General features: G+C 27.5%; 1 protein-coding gene across 3 annotated transcripts in view; it reads left to right on the forward strand.

Moving 5' to 3' along the window:
• Window positions 1-10223: 10223 nt before the first annotated feature.
• Window positions 10224-24167, forward strand: part of LOC111622323 (coronin-6-like) — a 72726-nt gene continuing 58782 nt past the window's right edge. Inside the window, exons 1-3 of one of the 3 annotated variants that reach the window (XM_023364679.1) lie at window positions 10224-10513; window positions 15599-15768; window positions 16868-17065. In XM_023364679.1, the coding sequence (XP_023220447.1) occupies window positions 16868-17065 (198 nt within the window). In that variant the 5' untranslated portion in view covers window positions 10224-10513; window positions 15599-15768. Of the gene's footprint in view, window positions 10514-10734; window positions 11420-15598; window positions 15769-16867; window positions 17066-24167 lie in introns of those variants that run through there. The other 2 variants (XM_023364678.1, XM_023364677.1) reach the window with 2 other exon arrangements.

The raw sequence follows: 24167 nt of genomic DNA on the forward strand, positions 1-24167 counted from the left end.
ACCATACATAGATGACGGAGTAACTGGTGAAAATTGGATTTCTCATCTTTCGAAAGGGAATTTTAGAAGAATTCATTCTAGAATCCAGATACCCTATGTGATTTCCGCTCTGTGGGCACTAAGAGGACCTTTCATTCAAACTTATCCTGAGTTCGGTCAGGTCCGTAATAGAGCGGCCGGGTAGCGAGGGATGGGGTCCGATGTATCAGAGACGAGTCGCCCATGAAAAATTCCTAGGAAGTTATTCGAGTAGATTATAAATAAGCAACAAGGTTATCGGTGCACCAATGTGACTCTATGTTGTTTAATGTTAAAATAGTTTTATGTAATATTTATTGTGTGGTTTGCAAATTATTCTAATAAAATAACACCTCAAGTAATGTACTATACATTGCTGCTGTATGAAAAGAGGTTTTGGAAAATTATTTTCGTATAAATGTACAAAGTACAGTACAAAAACTCAATTTTAAGGATTAGTGGTGAGAATAACTCGAAAAAATGAATTTTTCGTGATAAAGGAGCCAAATATTTGTTTAGCATTCTGAAATATCATTAAATCAGTTTCCAGACATCAGACCATATCTAAGTTAATTAAAAAGCTATTCGAATCAAAATTTTCAGCCGCTCGCACAAAAACTGAAATGATAATTATAAATGTGCTATTGCCATTAAGTTTCAATGAAATGTCGGATCCATTTAAAATTGTTAGTTACGTAATTGCAACAATTAATAGATCAAATGATAAAAGCATAATTCTAATGTCCTGGAATATCTTTCCTGAAATATGGTAACCAAGATCGCACAGTTGTATAGTTTCTTTGAGCTTTCGACGTTTTGGAACTTAATATCTTCCCATAGCGTAACCACCGCTAAAGATAACAGTCGTTAATGCTAATGTGTTTTAGTGAGATATGCTTGTATTTTTATAACGACGATAAAATTAGTCACAATGAATTTATAATCATTTTTATCTCTCGCCATTTTAGATATGGCCTGTCTGACTTGTTGACTAAGGACACTGTTTAGAAATATTCAGAACAAATACTGTACTCCGACTTCTTGCCAGTTAGATATTTTACTCAACATTATGCGTTACTGATCACAACCTGGGACAAATATCAATAAGTTTTTGTGGACAGTCTATCCAGCATATTTTGAGTTGTATTTCTCACCACCCGGTTCCTTATTACGGGCCTGGCCGAACCGAATTTTTTTTTTTTTTAAAGTCTTTCCTCCTTGTGGACACTAAGAGGTCCTTCTATTGCAAGCCCATTATGGTCAGAAAAAAGACTCGACATATCCTGCGGACCATTCTCTGAAAAATTCCTGGGGTTTTTTGTCCCATCCGGATTTTATGCCGGATTCCCCAGAACGACAGGCTAACCACTTGGTCATCCGGCCATCACCGAGCACTGGTATGAAGAAAAGACTGTCTTAATTAATACCCAGAAGCCAGGGCCGGATCATCGCATAGACAAATGAGACAAATGTCTAGGGCCCGGTCAAACTGTCTATTTTGAAAAGATTTGTAAATTAGTTTACTTTTCTGTTGGACAACAGTATATAATAAACAAATAAACAAAAATATATTGCTTTTTATATGGTTATTGTGTATTCTAAAATCTAAAGAAAATGTACGTGGGTTGTTCAAAAAGTTCCCGAACTTTTTGAATAGCGCGCCTCCAGTTGGTTATTTTTTAATTCGCTTGGAGGCGTTGTGTCCGCGGAAACCTCCCGAGTAATCTCCTTCAACCCGTTTGTTGATATCTTGTTTTGGTGATTAGTTTCGGCCGTTTATGTGAAATGGTGTTTGTGGGGTTCGGCGAAAAATCGGATCCAGGGAAATCAGCTCTTTGAAAGAGCAGCGTTGTTCTATGAAATTCTGTGTGAAACTCGGAAAATCCTTTACGGAAACTTCCCACGGGTGGGTGAAACAGCCCCCGCCCCAAAAAGCTCGACAAGTTCGCTCAAATGTTAAGGTGATGTTGACTGTTTTTTTCTATGCAAAGGGGGTTGTGCATCACGAATACCTACCTACAGGCCAGACAGTCAACACGAGTACTATCTGGTGTTATGAATCGCCTAAGAGACAAAATCAGGCGAAAACAGCCCGAACTTTGAAGGAGCGGCGAGTGCTTCTTTCACCACGACAACGCGCCGGCTCATTTGTTCCTCAGAACACATGAGTTTTTGGCCAAAAACAAAACCACTGTGCTTCCCCACCCACCCTACTCACTTGACCGGACTCATGCGACTTTTTCCTGTTCTCCAACAAACTAAAAAACCCACTCAAAGGAAAAACATTTGCCACCATTCCAGAGATAGAAAAAAAAAAACGACGGAGGAGCTTATGAGCATTACGGAAAAAGCGTTTCTGTTTCAAAAAGTGGAAGTGTATATGCTGCGGAGGAGACTACTTTGAAGGGGACCCCGACAAATAAATTGTATGTGAAATAGTTTTTTTTTGTTTTTTTTGTAATAAATAAAGTTCGGGAACTTTTTGAACAACCCTCGTATTCTTATGTTTCTTCTTATTGAAAGTAAAACTCCCAATAATTTAGAATATTCTTTACAACGATAAAAATAATATTAACTACTGTATATGTATTCTTAAATCCTGTGAAATATTGTTAAATAATTTTGCTTTTATTTTTTATAAAGCAGCTGTCCGTATGCAATTTAATAGAAATAATAGTAACAAGATTTATTAATTGAAAGAGCCAGGAGGGGACCCGGAAGAAGAAAATGTCTAGGGCCCCAAAGTGGGTTAATCCGGCCCTGCTAGAAACCTACAAGAGTAAATGGCCGGATGGCCGAGCGGTCAAAGTGGCAGTGTACCGTTTTGGGTGACTCGGGATCGAATCTGAATCAAAAATCACCAGGAAATTTTCGGGGGGGTGGTCCGTCTGGATATATCGGACCCCGTCCCTCACCACCCGATCGCCCCGTTTTGGGCCTGGCCGGACCCATAATGGGCCTCCTAAAATAGGTCCTCTTGGTGCCTACAGCGAAAAGAGTAATTTATTACTTTTGTTTTTAGTTTTTCGTTCTTTTACACTACTGTCAGACTCTGCAATTGTCATAGACATATTTTTAATATAATCAAATAAAATCTAATATCGTTAAAATACAAACAGCAAGACGAATAATTATGTATTTTCAGCCAACAACAAAACAACTAAAAATGTAATTTTTATAGTTTTATAATTAAGTTTTATATTTTTGAACTTGAGACACCTTGAAATATCGAGATAAAAAAAATTGGGATTTTTTTTATATGTACGGATATTAGTGTACGTGTTTGTGGGCGGCACGATTTCGTTCACCCACTTTGAAGTTTAATAACTTCTATGCCATTTGTAGGAAATTTATGAAATTTTTCAGAGAGGTTTGTGTATTAGGGTGATTTGTGCTATTAATTTTTGCTGGTTAAAGTTCGAGGAAATGGGAAGGTAGAAGATGGTCACCTGTTAAATCTCCAGTCTGGTCGGACCTAATGAAGATTTTACTAGTTATTAGGATTTGCATTTTTTTTTCTAATTTTATATATACAACTTACCTCTACCCTAAAATTAAGCCTTTTGCCATTTTATAACAATTAATAACAGAAAAAGTTTTTAAAAATGAATCTTATAACAGATATCTGTGCGTCACATACAATTTTAAAGTTTGACCTAGAAAGTTACATAACTTCTTGCTGGATTTTTTTCTATGTAGTTTCATCTGGTCTTTTTTGCAATACGGTTTTGATTCATTTTCTTTTTTGTTGAAATTTCTTTCTTTTTCAGGTTCACATTTTTCTGCTTTGATGAAGTGATTCCATCCACCATCTTTTAAGCCACAGATATGTACTACACAAGACTACAAAAGCAGCGATACAAATTATTGTTTGAGAATTGTCTAACAAAATTGAACAAACGTTCGTCGTTCCTGCAACAAATCGATGCTCGGCAAGAATGTGTATGTACATGCGTGCTTGCCAAGTGATAAAAATTTCGGTAAATACTCTGACCAATACCGAGTATATGGACGCGCCCCTACAGAAAAACTACATTAAGTTTAATACAAAGTTAAAATTTTATTTTATTGCTTTTTCGGAGTGTTATAAAAATTATTTATTAGAGTCTGTTCATATTTTATAAATAATTACGTGTCTTTAGAGCTTTGAGAAACATTTATTTGTGAAGATATTTTGCAAAGATGCTCAGAGGGGCAAAAAAGAGCAGATTGTCTCTATACAATCTATACAATGTCAAAATAAATTTTAAAAAACAGGACGAGCGGTTAAGGTGGGAGCCTACCGCTCTGGGAGACATGAGATCGAATCCAGACGGGTAGAAAAATCCCATAAATTTTTCGGAGAATTGTCTGTCTGGATATATCGAGTGGCGTCCTTCACCAGGTTGTAGGCCTGGCCGAACCCATTATTGGTTTGCTAAAATATTATTTTAGATCCTACATGGTAGAAAGAGTTTAATAAAATAATAATAATAATAATAAACAGTATTTGAAAAATAACTACAGACTACATTTTAAATTTTATAAACAATTTTAATTAATTTTACCCAAAAAACAGTGTTATTTGGAACGTCTTGATTTAAATCTAAAAACATGTATATAAAACTTGTATTATATTAGATAATTTTAAATACATGTTTGTTTTAAAATGTATATTCACTGTAGGTAAATATATAAATATAAAATTTATTATACGTTTAAAATCATCTTTCTGCTGGAATCCAAAAAATTTGTGGCACGTTTATTAATTTCACTTTTTTCTTTTTTTCGTTTATTTCTTTAATATAATTAATTTATGTAGACCCCAAAATATCTATTTTCCCTTGTGTCCTCGTTAACCTATGGGCGGTCCTGATATTTTGTAGATTTACTGGTACAAATCGTTCAGGAAGATATCAAGAATTTAATTTTACAAATTTGATGTTATATATCACCTGAGAAATTCTGTCTGTATAATATTAAGAAAAATATACAGTAGAACCCCTCTAATCCGTCACCTTTGGGACTGGGGGTATGGTCGGAACGCGAAAAAGGTCGGATTATCAGAAAAAAGTAAAATAAACAATCTTTCCCTTTGTCCAGTCTTTGTAGCACTGCTAATTTTTCATTTAATGAAAGAGTAACGTGTTTACGTTTCACTCCTGACATGTTGAAAACACACACAAAACTGTACATGTACAGTACACACAATGTAAAACATATACTGTAGTGAACACAGAAAAACGCTACGGATAGTGAGTCACCGACGAGTCGGAACAAGTTTCTCGACTCCGACCACGGTCGGATTAACCGGAGTGATGGACTAGCCGATGGCGGACTAGAGGGGTTCTACTGTATTTACAAAGTTTTTGTGAAAAATAATAATAATCAATTCAGCACTGTATTTTTATTATAACGCTATAGAAGAATTAATTAAAAATTGATGAAGTTTCACTGAACAACACTATTGTTGTTTTTTTCGTTCAATGTATTAAAATAATATTTTTTATTATGTTATCGAGTTACCTGAACGAACAGAGTAATGAGACATTGTTTATGAATGAATCATTCAAAATGAACAATTCGTTTCGGTGAATTGTAAATGATTCATTCGTCGTGATCAACTCGTTCAATATTGAGTCATTATACATGTGTATCTGAATGATTTATTAAAGTGAATCCCCCTGTTTATATATAATTAATTTTCAAAGCCTTGTTGACTGAACAATGGTCGATAAGATAGATGGGGAACAATACTCGATCCCTATTATCCGCAAAATATCAAAGAATTCAGATAATATTATAATTCGATTTTTTTTTCGGCTATTATCAACGCAGTCATCCAGTAGACTCAATCAAGAATATTCAACTTCGCAATCTATTAAATTTCTATTGAATCTAGACAGTTTTTATGTTGAAATTGCGATTTGACTGCATATAGTTAAAATTATTACAATTTTATTAATTGCCCGAGCATCCGGTAAACTAAATACCTTCAAAAATGGATAGAAAACTGTGTTTGGCATCTTTGCATGGCTCACGTGCTCATAGCCATCTAGAGAAGCCTCACACAATTTTATAATACTGTAACTGAATCAAGATCTTCAGAAATGTATAAAATATAGTAAAGTACAGTACTGTATATAAAAACATTAAATTAAAGTTAGCAGCTTTTAAAAACTTGAATGTAGAAAATTTTGAATTATCTAAATATAAATTGAAAAAAAATGCCAATTTAAAATTAAATATGCAGCCATCACCGATTTCTTAACGCACACGGTTTCCCTAGGTATAAACTACAGGTTGGGAAACGCTGGATTAGGCAATTGTATTATAGGTTATCTAGTTTAGCTTTAATACTTAGGTTAACATAACTGAACCTAAAATATAAAAATCTAAACATGTCCGCTATGCTGTCTCAGAGCACAGATGTGGCGGATGCATTGTCTAACGAATAGCGCCACAATAGTTCTGTAAAACGAAAAAATATTTTTTCTTTTATTCAAGCTTCATAAAGTTGGCAACTCTAGTCCTATATATTGCCGGGTAGTTGACATTGGTGATTAAGGTTCAGCCTACCACTCTATAGACAAGTGGACCCAGAATCCAATCGGGGCGAGCAACTCTCCAGAAGTTTTTATTGGCGGTCAGTTCCTGATATAGACTATCTTTTACCACCAGGCCGCCTCCATTGTGGGTCTGGTCTAACCTACAGTGGACATGATTAAAAAAAGGGCAGTTTAGAAAAACAGAAAGAGTAAAAGAGTCTTCACATATAACCATTCAGTTTAAAGTACAGATTTTTGCCAGAAAGTCATTTCATTCCTTAAAGATTAGTTAAGTAATAAAATGAAGCCATTACGGGAATCAAATTACAACCTACAGCGTTCTCTCAGAATATCTCTGGAAGAAGTACAATTGGCCCATATATTCCCAACTCGATTTTTCGAGTTTTATCCCTGCAATAAGAAATTGTTTAACTCTATTTGAAAACATTTATAAGGTAGAAAAATCAAATTGTAACAAACAATATATCGCGAACGAACTAAATAGGCTAATACCTGAAATAACAAATATATTTTGTTTCATGCGAAAATAGCATTTTTTCAATAAATATTTAATATTTTAGCAAAGAAAAGTTATAGATTTTGACAGAACATGTTTCAAGTCAAATTTTGTACACTAAACATGCAGAACCGGAGTCACATTATAGATTAGAAAATCCAAGTAAGTATTTTATAATTCTTACCTAAAATTTTAGAAAGTTTTATTTAATTTGTGTGAAAGTTTTAATTGAGTCTTCAATGTATTTTAAAGGTTATTAATGTATCACAGTTTTATTAAGTTTCAATGATTTTCAATTTTAATTTTATTTCTGAAATCAATAAAATAAACAAACTAAGTTGTTTAATATGAAATATTTATCAATTTTTACAAATTATATATATAANAAAAAATTAGCAATAGTAGGTAAATTAATAGTAATAAATACCTTTAAAACAGTCAAATAATATTAAAAATCAATTTTGAATGCGATTCATACGACAATTGTGATCTCGAACTAACAAGCTCAAGATCATGCTGATACATTATTTGGTTGGTAAATTACTAAGTTACTCTATTTTCACATCGATCATTAATCGTATTTTTACGACCTGCGAAGAGGAGCCTGTCATTTTGGGGGACCTGGGTTCAAATTCAAGTCAGGAAACGGGAATATTTTTCATAGACAGTCTGTACCCAGCTGTTCCTATGTGAACCTGGTTGAACTCACGATGAGATGAAACAAGACTTTCTTAGTACCCATGATGCAGAAAGAGTTTTAATTAAAAATTAAAAATTTTATTATTTCAATGCTGATTTGATTGATTGATTAATTAACGCTAGACGTCAAAGCTGATGTATAATGACCTGTATATCTTTTCATTGATAGAAAAAATACTGGTAGCGGAACGCTTTTTGAGTCAGAACATGTATACAAGTTCAATTCTCAATCATGCGGATTCAATTTTCGATGCTACTGTACAATTTTGCTTATAAAGAATTAAAAGAAAATGTTATTTTTATATTCGCATTGATAATTTAATTTTTAGAAAAATACTAACTTTATTTCTTAATATTAATGTTAATATTTTATATAGCCTAACACGAAATAATATTATCGCTCTAAATCAGGAATGCCCAAACTTTTTTCACTGTCGACCTCTTCAAAGATTCCTCGAACTTTTATCGACCCCTTCTTTTTTCTTATACAGTTTAAAAATAAGTAAATCCACACCGTTTTATAGAAAAGATCTACGTAAAGTATGAAAATTTACATCCTAAACTATCATATAAATAGCCCATTGGACTAATAATTTTTAATAAACCCTTTTCAATCAACTCCAAAAATTACTTATCGACCACTTTAGGGGGTGCCTTGCTCTAAACGAAAACATTTTAAAGTTTTAGCATTTTTTAATAATGTTAAAAAATAAATTAAACTTTAATTGATCAGAGTAGAACATAAGTTATATTCAACTTTGTTTTCGATAGATTAATCTTAATTTTATATAACAATATAAAGAATAATAAATTATCTTACAATTATTCTAAAATTTAATTATAACTTAATTTGAAATTAATAGTTAAAATTACACTACGTATTTGAATATCATCTACAAGAATTTTAGATTTGTAAATCTATCCAGACATACGTATTATTAAAAGTTAAAATATGGAAAAATTTGATAGTTATATCAATTTACAATAAAGATATATGATAGTAGGATAGACTTAGAATTTCTATGTATAATCTTTATTTAAAGTTGATGATAAATTACCTAAAATGTTCAAGAAGCAATTTATTTCTGAAGAGAGAAATATTTCCAAAATGACACGAACAAAAATCGATCGACTTTAGACATTTCATTTTTTTCCAATCGATCAAAATATACAAAAATATTCGATAAAACAATGTAAACAAGCTCTCAGAAAGAAAATAGACTCAAGAATTTTTTTTCTTTTTCTTTTTGGATAGAGAAGAGTTATTAAGAATTTAGAATTAATCACATTTGAAACTTTAAAAGATGTTTTATATATATTATGAGTCAGTTCAAATATTTATTTTTAAAAATCAAATTTTACGAAAATTTAAGTAGCTTACACGTGCGCCTATAGATAGGCATAGGTCTACACAATAGAAAGTTCTATTAATAAACCAAAAAGCAGAATTTTCTTCGTCGTAATTGTAAAACTCGTAAATTTAAATTTGAGTTATAAAAGCTTTGTTTAAAACTTAATATTAAATACTGTATATTAATATAACTGAAATATAAGTTTGAATCTGTTTTATATTGTTTTCTAAAGTAACTTTTTTTATTTTATTAATACATTTAATTATTTTTATTTTATTTATGAATTAAAATTTATAAAAAAAACCTGTAGATTTATATATTAGCAATATACAAGAAATCTATTAATAAAAATTAATTAATAAAGTAATAAATCAGTTAGTGGTTAATACTACACATCTATTCTCTATAAAATAATTTATATGATCTTGTTATGTATGATTTAGGCAATATATAATGATTAACTAGAATAAGTATTTGATTTTTTTATTTTATTTATTAATTAGGATTATATCTTTTCTGATCTGATGGTAAAAGCCATTCATTACTATGTGAAATAAAAAAATAGGAAGTAAAATAGATAAAAAGGAAGAATATATAAGCACAGAGTTTACGATTTTAAGCTTATATCGAAATAAACTAGCAAAATTTCTAACAAAACATTCATTCAGTGTAATTTTTCATCTTGGATCAACATTCTAGGCACCTGGGCATTTTCCCAGTTAAACATACTAAATCATGAAAAAGTATAAGTTAGTATAAGAATAGATCAAGGGAATTTGTCTCATTAAATTTAAACGTAATTAAGGTTGTTGAACGGATAAACGTTATTTTTCCCAACAATCCAAATTTAGAGAAATTTCTAAATTAGGTTGTTCGACTAACTAAGATAATAGAGAAAAGCAGTTTTAAAAATTAACTAGATTTTGCAGTGTAAAAATATTATAAATCATTCTAATCATCAACACAATTATTTAGTATTGTTAAATTTACATTTTTTTATGAATTTTTATTCACAATTCATCTTTTATAATTAGACGGATGCAAATTCTAAAAGCGTCACAATTGGCACAGGATTGCGCAACACGTGATGAAGAGCGTAGGCATTTGTTAAAGTTTAGAGATGATGCATTGGATTGCAAATGCAATATAAACGGTATTTTCATCTTTAAGTTGGCATATAACACGCTGTCTACCGTGATTGAAACGTAGGCACATGGTGTAAAGACACTCCATACATGGTCAAGGGTGGATTCCCAGTAACTTTAACGGGCGCGCGCTTGCGCATGCTCAATTCGTATCTTTCGACCTCGTCGAACCCGTACTCCCGCTTTACAAGTCCGTTTTCTCATGAGTAGATCTTTTATGTAGAAAGTATTCGGTAATTAATATCTCTATAAGAGGTACGTATAAAAATTTATATAACACAAGCCGGATATTTAACTAATAGATGTAATATTAAAATATGTATTAATTTTTTAATTATATAAATTTCTTTTTAATTTAAAAAAATATAATATTTTAATGTTATATTAAAAATAATGATATAAAATACGAATTTATTATAATATTATTATTATTCGCGACTTTCGTCGTAAAAAGTTGTTGATCCGTTCGATGACATCACCGTTGTAGGATTTTCGGATGAAGTCGGATGCTGAAAGTTATCATCTTCGAAATAAACTATATTGGCACTGCGTAAAAAACTTTTTTTTTTTTCGCTATAGTTAATGAAAGTGCCGACTGGATAATGTTAGACGTGGTTATATCTTTTTAGTGCGAATAAACTAAAAATATATAAATGAAAAATGTGCCTATATTCGTTTTGATTTAAGTAGTGACTGCAAAGATGTAACTACTTTTATATCGCATACTTCTGAATTTAGCGATCTAAATTTTCGTCCGTTTACTACTGATAAGTGTCACTCTTAATAGCTGTATCTATTAATTCTCTCTGGAGTTGTGTCAAAAGCATCCTTAGGGCAAACGTGCTTTTCTAAAACTATATTTTATTTTCTACATTTTCAAGTATTGTTTGAAAAATCAACTTTTATCTGCTGTGTGATGATTATAAGGAACTTGTTAGTAGCACAAAGTTACCATGTGTCATCTGGGATGATTGTGTTTGAGAATAAGAGAAATTTAATATAAAATAATCTTCAAAATGTAAATTACATTGCACAGAAAATGTATTCATCAAAAAAGAATCTGAAACTAAATGAAAAAAATATGATTTTTTTCAGTGGCATTAGAAAAAAAAATCTATGAAAGATTTAACCAAATGCATTAACCAAATAGATTTATTGAGGGTAATTTATTTTCATTATTTTATAGGAATATTTCGTTTCATTTTGGTTGTAATTAATATAAATTGAGAAATATTTAAAAAATTTAATGATTTCTGTTTTGTGCTAAACAATGAACAGTATTTAGAGGGAACAGTTTTTTAGAGGATTGAATTCTACTATTGTACATGGATGTTTATTATTATGCTGTCATTAACTTAGATTGTTAATTAGCCTTATATTATTATGATTATTTTCAGTTGATATTATATATGGATTGATGGATAAATTATTATGCTGATGATGTGATTTGATTCAAAATGGTTCACTAAAACAATGTCTATTAGAAAGCATTGATATATTATTTTGTATTAGTTCAATTAAATGTTAAAATGATATGCTATATTTTTCAAAATTAACTGTTATAAAGTGTTGAAATATTGAATTTTCATGTTAAAGTTTCAAATTTATAATTTCGAGAATAACAAAGCTGACTTATCTGCATTAAGTTAATAAAGATTATAGATTTTTTAAAATCCGTTTTAAAATTTATTATGAAAGCAAAGAAGGAAAGATGATAAAAACTAAAACCTTTAGAGACAAGGCATAAAAATGTAAAAAAGCTATTTTTGAAGGTAAAATTAAAAGGAATGAGAGGTGGATGAAGATCAAGGACCTCATTCAAGGACATTGAAGAACTGAGATAATTGAGTTTCTAAGAATTTGTAAAAGTAGTGGAGCACTATTTAGATTCATAACAGCATGTTTCCAGGAGAGGTAGAGAAGGTAGTTTTCAATAGAGAGATGGTTTTATTATTATTCATTTAAGAAGTCTTTATATGAAATAATTATACAATAGGTAGGGGAGGTAGATGTTTATATATTTTGTAATGTTAAGATGTTTTATCATGCTATCATATCTGTTCCTTCCTGGCATTCTTCCTTCCTTTGTTTCTGTTAAAACATATTAAAAAAATATTTGCAACTATGAAAGTTCTATGCAATTTAAAAATTATAAAATTTATCATAAATTTCATTCAAATTTAGTTTTTTAAATTACAGTCACTTATGCAATTTAAACATTTAATAAAATTTCATATATATTTAATATTAAGAAATGTTAATATTTTAAATTTCATTCTGAATTGAATACACAATACATTTTATGAAAAATAATTGAAATGATTGTATAATAATTATTACATGTAATAATGTACTACTACAAAATTAAGTTTTGAAGGATATTTTACTTTCAGAATTATATTGAAGAAACTTAAAAAATTCAGCATTATTATTAAGATATTAAGTAGACAAAATGTTGGCCTATATTATATTATAAATTTTACTATTTATACATATATTAATGTGATTTTCTTGAAATTTAATTGATTCCACTATAAAGAAAACATGGAACATTTGAAGAATGAAATAGTTTGTCAGCAATTTGAAAGTGTTTTGAATTATGCTATAAACTGTTTTTAAAATAGAAAATATTTTACAGTAGTGTTGTTTTTGAATATTTCTACACACTGATGATTACACACTGCAGTTAGTGATGCATAAATTTAAGAAATAAGTAAATATTTTTTTCATTTGCAACTCTTAAAAAAAATCTGTGAAAGCTTTTAAAACAAAAATTTTTTAATGTTTGTGAAAAGTAGATTTTTAGTTAATATGAATAAAACACCAGTTTGATAAATGTCTATGCTTTGATGGATAATCAAAATAAATATTACGTGTCAGCATAATTTAAAATTGCCAGATTGATTGATAAGGTTATATAAAATTCATGTCTCTGACATTTCTTATTAAAGACTTTCAATAATTACTAGATTTAATTTTCAGCTAAAAATAAAATTCATTAATCATATCATAAAACTTAAAAATATTTGAATCAATGCTTGTTATCTGTAAATTTTACAATTAATGAATTAAATCATACAGTATTTGATTTAATATTTCCAAGATAAATTTTAATCTGAAAGTATTTATAAAATGTCCTGAAATATTTTAATCAAATTTACTTTTAAATTGAGTTTGATCCCTAATGAATTAATGAAAATTTAATTCAAAGTAAGGTAAATTTCAAAATTTTTAATAAATGCTACCAATTTTTAATGAAATTAGTGGCATTTATTTTGTATATATAATAATAGAATATAGATGGTAATATAATTATGTATAATTTAAGGTTATTTATCATTAAAAGTGAATATTTAAATATGAATTGAAATTATAATTTATTAAAACTATTTCAAATATGTTGTGTTTTGATTGTGGAATTGAATTAATGATGATTTAAATTGCTTTATTATAATAATCAAAGAATATATATTTTAATAGAATTAAGTATTCCAATGTTTTAAACTGATTAAATTGATAGAAAAGTTTAGAATGCTGAATAATTTTATCATATTTTTAACAAATTACTTCAAATTATTGATTGAAATTATATAACTTTAAGTTACTGATTTTAAAATTATCAAGTTATTTTCACTTGGTTCATTAGGTGAAAAGTTTTCAAGATGATTACTTCATAAAATTTATTGAATTACAGTACTTACTTTTAAAAATACTTTTTTACCTCTAAAAAATTAACATTTAATAATGAACTGAAAACTGAAGCAAATATTTTTATCCTAAAAATAATTTAATTTAATTAAGCTTAACATACTAGAAAAACTAAGCAGTTACTCAATCTGACAATATATTTTATTTATATTAATAAAATTTTTAAATTAATTCATAATATTAAAATGTTTAATTACACTTTTTTTAGATTTTTTTAAAAAATATTTGTATGAGGCATTAAATGTAAATTACAGTTAACTTTAATTGGCTGAATTTGCTATAAAATAGTTTTGCCAACTGTACATATAATCCAGATTTTGCAAACCTAGAGTATTATATATGCAGTTGGCAAAATTATATTTTATTGCATAAAAAAACTGCTCAATGTTCCAAGCTGAAATTATTTAATAATTCAAAAGCTTGGAAAATACTGTTAAATTATCTTTTTAACTAAATATTTTTAGATGATTAACAGTTATACTGTTGAATTATGAGAACTGCTCATATGTATGTTTGTATAATCCAGTTTTCAGTTTTATTAATATTCACAATTTTATCTTAATTATTGTTTATTTGAATAATGTATTTAGAAGGACTAATCCAGATACTCCAGATATTCTATTGCTTATATTGTAATATTTAGGTAAACATACATTAGAAAATATTAATATATGTATTCATATCTAAATCTCTGAACTTTATTAAATTTCATGTATGAAGGATGGAAAAACTGTTAAATTCAAATTGTAATTGACAAATTATTTTGTCATTCTGTTCATCTCTCTCACATTGTTTGATTACAATACCAATCATTTATATCTTTCATTGGTACTGTATTTTGTCAACCAATGATGCAATTCTCCTCCCACATGATAATTCTGTATTTGTTCAAATAAACTTTATTTATAAATGTTGATGTATTTGAAATTGATAACAATTTTATTAATTATAAATCTCCTTAGTAATCTTAGTTTTATTCCAGTAATATTAATCTTAAAAATGACAAACATTTTCGAACAGTTTGACTGTCGTACTTCAGGTCAGTTGTGTGTTCCACTTGAATCTGTTCCATTCAAGCTGTTCGAAAAGTTCATCATTTTTAAGATATTACTGGAATAAAACTATGATTACTGAAGTGATTTTATGCTAGCCATGAAGGAAAGATGATAAAAACTAAAACCTTTAGAGACAAGGCATAAAAATGTAAAAAAGCTATTTTTGAAGGTAAAATTAAAAGGAATGAGAGGTGGATGAAGATCAAGGACCTCATTCAAGGACATTGAAGAACTGAGATAATTGAGTTTCTAAGNAGCTTTCTTTATTTTTCTAGAGATCTGCAAAATCTAAAAAAGTTTTTTTACTTCTGCACATACATTTCTTGTTTTATAAGAATGCAAAATGCAGGAAGAAAAATAACAAACTTATTATATTGATAATGACAATCATACTTTACAGAGGCTGTCTTATAAATTCTTGTTTACTTGTAGTCATTCGTCTTTATCATGTAATTTCTGTTACAGTATAAACTATTATTATATTACCAATTGTTTTAAGAAAAGAGCTAATGATATATCAGTGATTATTAATTGCTTAGAATTGTTCTCATTTATGTCATTTTAAACTCTTTTAAAGGTTTTTCAAAAAGATGAAAATGTGCTAGTTTTACACTGTTTTTTTTCCTGGAAAAGGGCTTAGCACAGGAAAGCCATAGAAGATAGCCTCCCTTCTCCTTCTATGGATAGACCAGTGAAAGCAAAGCCCAATTCTCGTTCAAATGTTTTAATGACTATGGAATACCCTCTGTAAATATATAGCACTAGAAATTTTTTTATATGAAATTATTATTCAAAAGTTTTGATATCTGATGGTGTTTGTTTTTTAAATAGTGATATAAAAAATTAAATCCTAATTTAAAATGATATCTGTTAATAAAATGTTTTTGTAATTATGATTTTAACAGTAAGTTTAATAACTAAAGGAAAAATTGAATTTAAGCCATTTTTATATCTGGACAAATATTTGGATTGTCTGATCATCAATTTGTATTACTTTTTACATATTGGACAGGTGTTATAACTATCCAGTCATAGGATCAGAACATCATGAGGAATATATGAAACTGAATATTTAAATCCTTAATAAGCCAATCTTTAGTTTTTTAAGTAATGTAAAGATTAACTATTGAACACAAGACTGTGTTGTTATTAAAACACTTGGCGTTTTTCCTCTTTATTCAGTTTATACGGGTACTTTTACACGTTTTGGGCGTATAGCCCCTCATCAGTCAACATTAAATATTCAATGACACTCGTACAGCACAAGTTCATATTCACTTTACCGGGAGGGTAAGTTGATGACCGTTGACACCACAAGCTGTTAAGTAGGCATAACACATCCTCTATCTTCTTATTAAAGTTGATAAATATATATGCAGAATCCTTTCTAAGATTAATGAATATATTGATTGGTTTCTCACAACTTCTCTTTTTTGCGCAACAGAATCAGATAAACTTCGCTTAGCTTATCATAACTGGGTCAATACACAATAATGTAAAGATATTGCATGTTTTATAAAACTAACTAAACTTTTTAAATAGTTATGTAAGGATAATAGAAGATTATTAAGAATATATATTATATTATTTTATATTAATTAGCTTAACCCTAAAAAGAATAAATTATTATATAAAGATTTTATTTAATTTATTCTTAACTGCATTCAAAATATATAATTATTGTTATTAAATGGTGAAATTTAAAATTAAATGCATATTTCATTTGAAAAGTTTTTTTTTTATATTGAAATGGAAATAGGAATGAATTAATTATTCAATTGTAAAATTCTTTAATCTAGAATTCATCTTTTTTCATATACATTATGAATTATTATTTTTTTTACAGATGTCATTTCGAATTGTAAGAAATAGTAAATTTCGCCATGTATTTGGCCAACCTTTGAAACGTGAACAATGTTATGACAATATCAGAATAACTAAAAACTCATGGGATTCCAATTTTTGTGCCCTGAATCCAAAGTTCATGGCAATTATAATTGAAGCAGCTGGTGGTGGTGCATTTCTAGTCTTACCATTGCAGAAAGTAAGTTTAATTTCAGTATGTATGATTAAATAAATTGTCATGCAGTAACTATGCTTAATGTGTATTTATTTTATATTGTGATGATGATAAAACTTTTAAAAATTAATAGCTTATGTTTTTTTTTAAAAAGAATAAATTTGAATCTTTTTAGTTACAATTTTGAAAAAATAATTTGTAATAACATGTATTCTTTTTCATAACTTTTTAGTAGATGGTAACGTTATTTTTAGATGATCAATACGAAACCTTCCTCACTTATTTCTAGCCGTTTTTACACGAGTACTAATGCTTTCGGCCTTCTTCAGGTACACTGTGGTCTGTTAGAGTGTCGGTTGGTAGAAGTTTAAACACTGCCAATGTTTCAACTTCTACCAACTGACACTCTAACAGACCACAGTGTACCTGAAGAAGGCCTATTAAGAAGGCCGAAAGCATTAGTACTCGTGTATAAATGGCTAGAAATAAGTGAGAAAGGTTTTGTATTGATCATCTTAAAATAGTTCTAGCTATAAATGCATAGAAACATTATTTTTATAGTTTATTTTCAAGGAAAAGTATTACTAACTTTATAAGATATTTATAATGCAATTCTGTAATTGTTGTTGTTATTCTTTTGTTGTTATTGAGAAGTTGAACAATGGGGATTATGGAAATAAACAATCAAGAGAAATCAATATTATCTATTTTAATCTAATATTTTAACAATAAAGTTTTTGAATTCAGTGATCAAGTTTTAGATTCAAATTTCAGCTATTCAGTTTGCTGTCAATTAAAAAATATTTGATTTTCTAGAATATGACTTTATTTGCTTTATTTAGGCCTAGTTATTAAATAATAAATTTATAACAAATTTATATTTAAGCAAGAATTATGAATATCAACTAGCAAGTGAAAAATGTCACTTTTGTTTATCAGAAATGTCATAAAAATGAATAGTAATATTTATATTATGGAAATTAAATCATAAATGATTCATATATACTCTATTACTGACATTAGTCTATTCTTGTGAATTAAATTACAATTTCTAATACAGTATATGATTATTGTCTTTGACATGATAGAAATTTATCAGTAATGCTTATCTAAAACTTTGAACAAATTATTAATACACAATAATTAATCTAATTTTCTTATGTTAAATGTTGGTTAAGAGTCTAATAAGTTAAAAAAATTCACTGAAAAATAGTTTGAAAATGAACTAAACAACAGGGAAGCTAGTATAATTCATGCTAACAGACCATGGAGTCAGGACAATTCAAACAAGAATGTTCTACATGTATCTTTTTAGCACATTTGTTCCATCCAAAATAAAAAGAACTATTTCCTGTATTTTTTTTTAAAGTTACTTCTTATGCAGGCTGCGCATAAACCCTGACCAAAGCATGCTAAGGAAAAGCTAAGTGTTTAATTAATATACCTTCTAGAAAGTTTTTGAATGCTGGATGATTTGATTCACATCTGAAAATGCTATCATTGGTTGTAATTTCATCCTCTTTAGAATTATTTACTAACTCCTTTTAGTTTTGATTTTGGTATCTTTTTCCATTTGTTTTAAACCAGTAAGCTATCATATCATCACCAGTTATAATATCTCTTCCTCACCTTTGTGAATAATGGAATCAGCTTTATTATGATTCCATTGTGATGTTTGATATCATGAAATCTGTAATCAATATAAATGATTTTGTGCAATAATTGATAATAGGTAATTGATATTGTCAAAATGTAGATTATTAATCAATAAAATTCTATATAAATAATAACTATGTAAATTACAGTACTTATAGTAATGTTGAAATAAAGCTGTTTGTTATTTCATTTCTAAGATCTAAAAATCATATAATGTTATTAATTTAAGATTTAAAAAAAACTTTGACTAATATTCAAGTCAATATGGTGTATAAAAAGTGTATATATATATACAGTACTTACAATATGATAAAATGGTGCAGAAACTTGGTCTACATTTGGTATCTCTATTTTCTGTGTGTGTTTTGTAGTTTCTAAAATCATCGTTACTCAAATGATTTCCCTCCTCACTAATCTCAGCAAGAAATTAAAAATTTTGGGATGGATTAATTTTTGAAATTTAAAATTGTAATTTCAATTGTAAACAATCTTGAATTTCAAAATGCAGTTGAAATTTGCCAGCCCGTCAAAAGCATAATTTCAATTTCTGAACATTAAATAGGCAGAATCCAAGAAGATTAGTTAGAAATTTTTAAACTGTTGATACTGAATCAAACTTGATGAATTTTATTTGGAATTTAATTTTGACAATTTCAAAATTTGTTAGCATTGGACTGTTAAATACCTTCTTAAAAATTATATAAATATCAAAAAATACATTAATTAAAAATTTAGTACTTAATAAAAAATTTTAATTAAAGCAATTTTATAAATAGGAAAATACATAAAATATCTAATTTAAGTGATACTTTCCTTTTTTTTTGCAAAGTGCTCAGCAATAAAAAAAGGGAAATTAGTACTCCCTCCATACATCATAAACTTAATGAAGAACCATCCTGTGATACTTCAAAACATTTCCCTGCACAAATAACAAAAATGGAAGGTCTCAACTTTCCAACTTTAATTATCATTATTCCATAATAATAGAAATATTGTAAAATTATCAAAGGTTAACAGAAATTAAGATATTTCAAGAATTTTTTAAAAATACTTTTACCTACAGATCAGTTTTGTGGTTTTATCAATGATTGAATTATTCAAAAGGTTGTTCTTAATCATTTTAATTCTATAAATAACAGTGCTTTTAATATAATATGGTCTATGCAGAATGGTATCATATACATGTAATATTTTCTTAAGCTATCTTTATAGACAAGAATAATTAGCTCCACTTTTTCTGTAAAGGAGTGATAAATGTTATGAATGGATGCCAAAATATGCATATTTAATTTATAAATTGATGTCGTCATGCTTTTTTTAGAACTTTTAACTTCTTCAAATTTATTTTACTTTAATATTAAAGTGTTTTGTTTTACTAATATTTATATAAACTAGATTTAGTATATAAAATAAATTAAGTTTAAAGTTACATGTAGTATTTTTAGTTATTCTAATGTTTTTTGAATTATTTTATGATATGTCACAACAATAGAGGACAACAATTTTTGTTAATATTTACAGTAAGAATATATTCCTGATTAAAAATCATATATTTTTGCTATTAATAAAGATTATATGACTTTTAATAAAATGTTATTAATTTTAAGTTCTCTGTTGATATTAAAAAAGTTTTATTCTATTGTGGAGTTAATTTTGATGTTTCAAAGTTTTTTTAACCTTAATGATTTGTAAAAATCACTTTATTTCAAATTTTATAAACTTTGACTTTGGTGTTTTATTTAGAAATGTTATGATAACATTATATTTTAGTTATTCTAAAAATGAACATAACAGATAATAGGAACATTTGCATGAAATTTTAGTTTTTGGTATAATTTAGAAGCAGCAGTAATTCTGAATTATTCAGATTGTACAGTGCATATATAAGTCCAAATTTTATAGAATGGGTTTTCTCATCTTAAAGTATTAATAGCAAAATTATAAACAAATATACTCTATTTAACTGCAATTTGTTACAAATTCATTTGTAATTCATTGTATGTAATGAGAAAAATTTCATTGTTATTTTTTTTTTTAGAACTGATATGCATCATTTTATAAAGGAGAAATTGACAAAGATTGGAAAATTGCAATTATTAGGTAGTTTCTAATAATAGACATTCTAGAAAATTAATCCTTAAAGCAGGTTCTCAATTTAACAGACTAATTGAGAAAGAGGTATCTGCTATTGCCAAAAGTCCATTAAATCAATAGTTTTTAAAAACATATACAGTAGAGCGTCGATTTTCCGAATCAATTGGGGACTGGGGTTGTCCGGATAACTGATATTTCGGATAACTGATTTACGTACGAAAAAATAGTTTAACGTATCCGATGTCAAAATTTTTCTCCGTTGCGTGTCGCTTTGCGTTGAATTTTCGTCGATGTTAAGCCTAACAAAGACTATTGTATCGTNTATATTTTGTTATGAATTATTGCAATACATACATTTTAATAAATAATTTAAATTTTATGTATTAAAATGAAATTATGGTATGCTTGATTTTAAACCATCAGATACAAACTTGTTCTTTAAAATCATACTTTTATATGTTTTCCAGTAAAATATACAATTCATTTTGTTGTGCAAATATACAATGACAAATATTTATAGAGAAACACTAAAATAGTAATAATTTTTAGCTTATTGAAGCAGTACATTTAAATATACTAATAACTTATTATGTCTAACTTCTTAGAGCTATAATCAACTCTAATTTGATAGTCTGTTTCCTTATATTTAATTACTTCTGTCTTTTTATTACTGCAGGGCAATGTATAGTTTTTTTAATATTCCTAATTAGTATTCAGACTCATTAAAGCTTAACTAAAAATTTTAAGATAAAACAATTGGTTTTTAAAGAAATTGTTTTAATGTTTTAAAAATATTCTGAAGATGGGAATTAAAAAATTTATACACATTTCATAGAAAGCAATAATCTCTGAAGAGGTTTATGTAACTTTAAAAGAAATCAGATGTATATCAAATTTAGATTTGCTTTTTATGTTTAAAAGATTCAATTCAGAGAAAAATTATTTCTCTTTTCTTGTAATTACTTGTATTGTAATAATTCAAATGAAATTTTGGTCTTTGCCAAAATTTAATGTTCTGATTTAGATTCTTGAAGTCAATAGAATAGAAGAGTTCAATGACATATATGGCGTTTTTCCAAAACATTGTTTAAATAATTTAGTTTATTCACAGCAAATGCCACATATTTTTTTTAAAAGTTTTTAAATAATTTTAAAAATTCTGTTTAACTATTAATATATTTTTATTCAAATATCACTTTTATTTTATTTATTATGTAATTGTTCTAATATTAAAATTATTTATTTTTATTTGGATCTTTAAGAATTTTCACTTAAACACAGTTATCTTTTTTCAGATAAATCTTGCTATTTGAAATTTAAATTAAATGTAAATTAAAAATTTTTTTTTCTGGTTATTTTCCTCTTAGATATTATTTTTAATGTTTGTTTTTTTGCATATTACCATGATGATATGTCAAATCAGTGTTGTTTTATTTTACTTGTTAATGTTTTTCAGTTTGATATTAACATAGAAATATCTGAATTAAAATTAAAAACATTTCTCTATTATTTAGAAGAATCTATAAAGTAGATTCTGTTTAAATTATTTAAACTTGATATATATATTAGTTATATAACTTTTTATTTAGTTAAAAAATGAATTTTTTACTAATAAAAAATTGTTTTTTACATTCTTGAGGGATTGGATACTTAATATTCAAACCTCATAATTTATTAATATTTCATTGATGTGTCTTCTAATTAAATTATAAGTATTTCAGTTGAACAATTCCTTCTGTAGATATAAGTAATACTGTACTATCATAAAAAGTAAACTTACAAGTTAGATTCATTGTGCAATTAATTTATTTTTTGATATTCATATTTATAAAATAACTTATGCAATTCATCTGTTTTGATGTATTTATGAAGTAGTGGTTGGTATTTAAATAATTTTGTAAATGTTTCATTAATTAATGATTATATACTTACTTATTTGTAATTATTTGAGAATTGAAAACTTTTCAAAAAATTTGGGGAAAAAAAAACACCAAGTTATTGAAAAACAAAATGTCAAGTCCCGTTTTAGGAAATGAAGCTAAAAGAGTAACTAAAATTAACTCTTATTGAGGGTGTCGTGCCAGTAGTAAATTTGGAATGTATGTATTGGGTACCTAACTGTGGCATGTTGTCACACGACCATGTGTCAGTTTGGGAGTACTACTAACCTATTTACACTTGGCATGTATAAATTTTTTAATTTTTATATTTAATTTCAAGAATAACTAATTTAAAATTATTAAAAAATATATATATTTTGATTCTAAATTTTTCCTCTGGGCAGAAATTTTTTGTCTATTAATTAAATTCAGAGCTTACTGTATTACATTAGCTAAGCTGACTCCTGCTGACAATTGTCACTGACTTTAGGTTATGCTTTCAATATTGCTTTCAGATAAATATCTTTTTATGCCATTTTGTTCAAAACATTTAGTTATGATACATGAATTTTTAAATTTTAACATTTGACTTATAAAAAAACAGTTTTAATCTTAATGTGAAATTTTTATGGATTAAAATCCACATCAGGTTATCCAAATTGTTGATTGGGTATGATATGGGCTTTTTCTCATGTTTTATAAGGCTTTTTATAAGCCAATATTAAAATTATAAATTTTAAATTTATTTAATAAATCAATTTATTATTGTTTTTTAACGCCAAACAATTGACAATTTATATTGGGCTATATTACTACTACTATTAACTAATTTTGGTGCTAGAGGAAGGTGTTAGGTTCCATCCCTTGCTAAATTTAATAATTAAATTAATATTTTAATAATTAATTTAAGAAGTTCCAGAAGAAGAGAATTGGCCTGAAGTAGGACTTAAACCTGTGACTTTGTTTACAATGTGTTCATGTGAACACATGGTAAGCAAAGTCAACTCCTGCTTACTATGCCATCTGCATAGTAAGCAGGAGTTGTAAGTTCAAGTCCAGCTTTGTGCCAATTCTTTTCTTCCAGAGAAAAGAATTGGCCTTCTAAATTAATTATCAAAATATTAAATTAATTATAATTATTAAATTTAGCAAGAGATGGTGTCTAATGCCTCCTCTAGTGCCAAATTACTTAGCATTTAATTAATAATAGTAGTAATATGGTCAAATTTTTATATTTCAGCAATAGTTATATATTAAAGCCAAACAATTGGTTTGGATATTTATATTTGTGTTATTTTTTAATAACTATTACAATGATAAAAAAAATTAAACTTATTGACATACTGATTTTTGTATTTCCAGAATATAAAATTTCTAATTACCCATTTATTACACATTTTTAATACAACTTCTTCGTGCACACCAGGGTATATAATAAACAAAAACGTACTTACTCGTTCCTCTAACCGATGTGTAGAAATACAAAAATAATTCTG

Source organism: Centruroides sculpturatus, unplaced genomic scaffold (assembly GCF_000671375.1).
Source record: "Centruroides sculpturatus isolate CEXI.00-Female unplaced genomic scaffold, Cexi_2.0 scaffold276, whole genome shotgun sequence".
Classification (NCBI taxonomy): Eukaryota; Metazoa; Arthropoda; class Arachnida; order Scorpiones; family Buthidae; genus Centruroides; species Centruroides sculpturatus.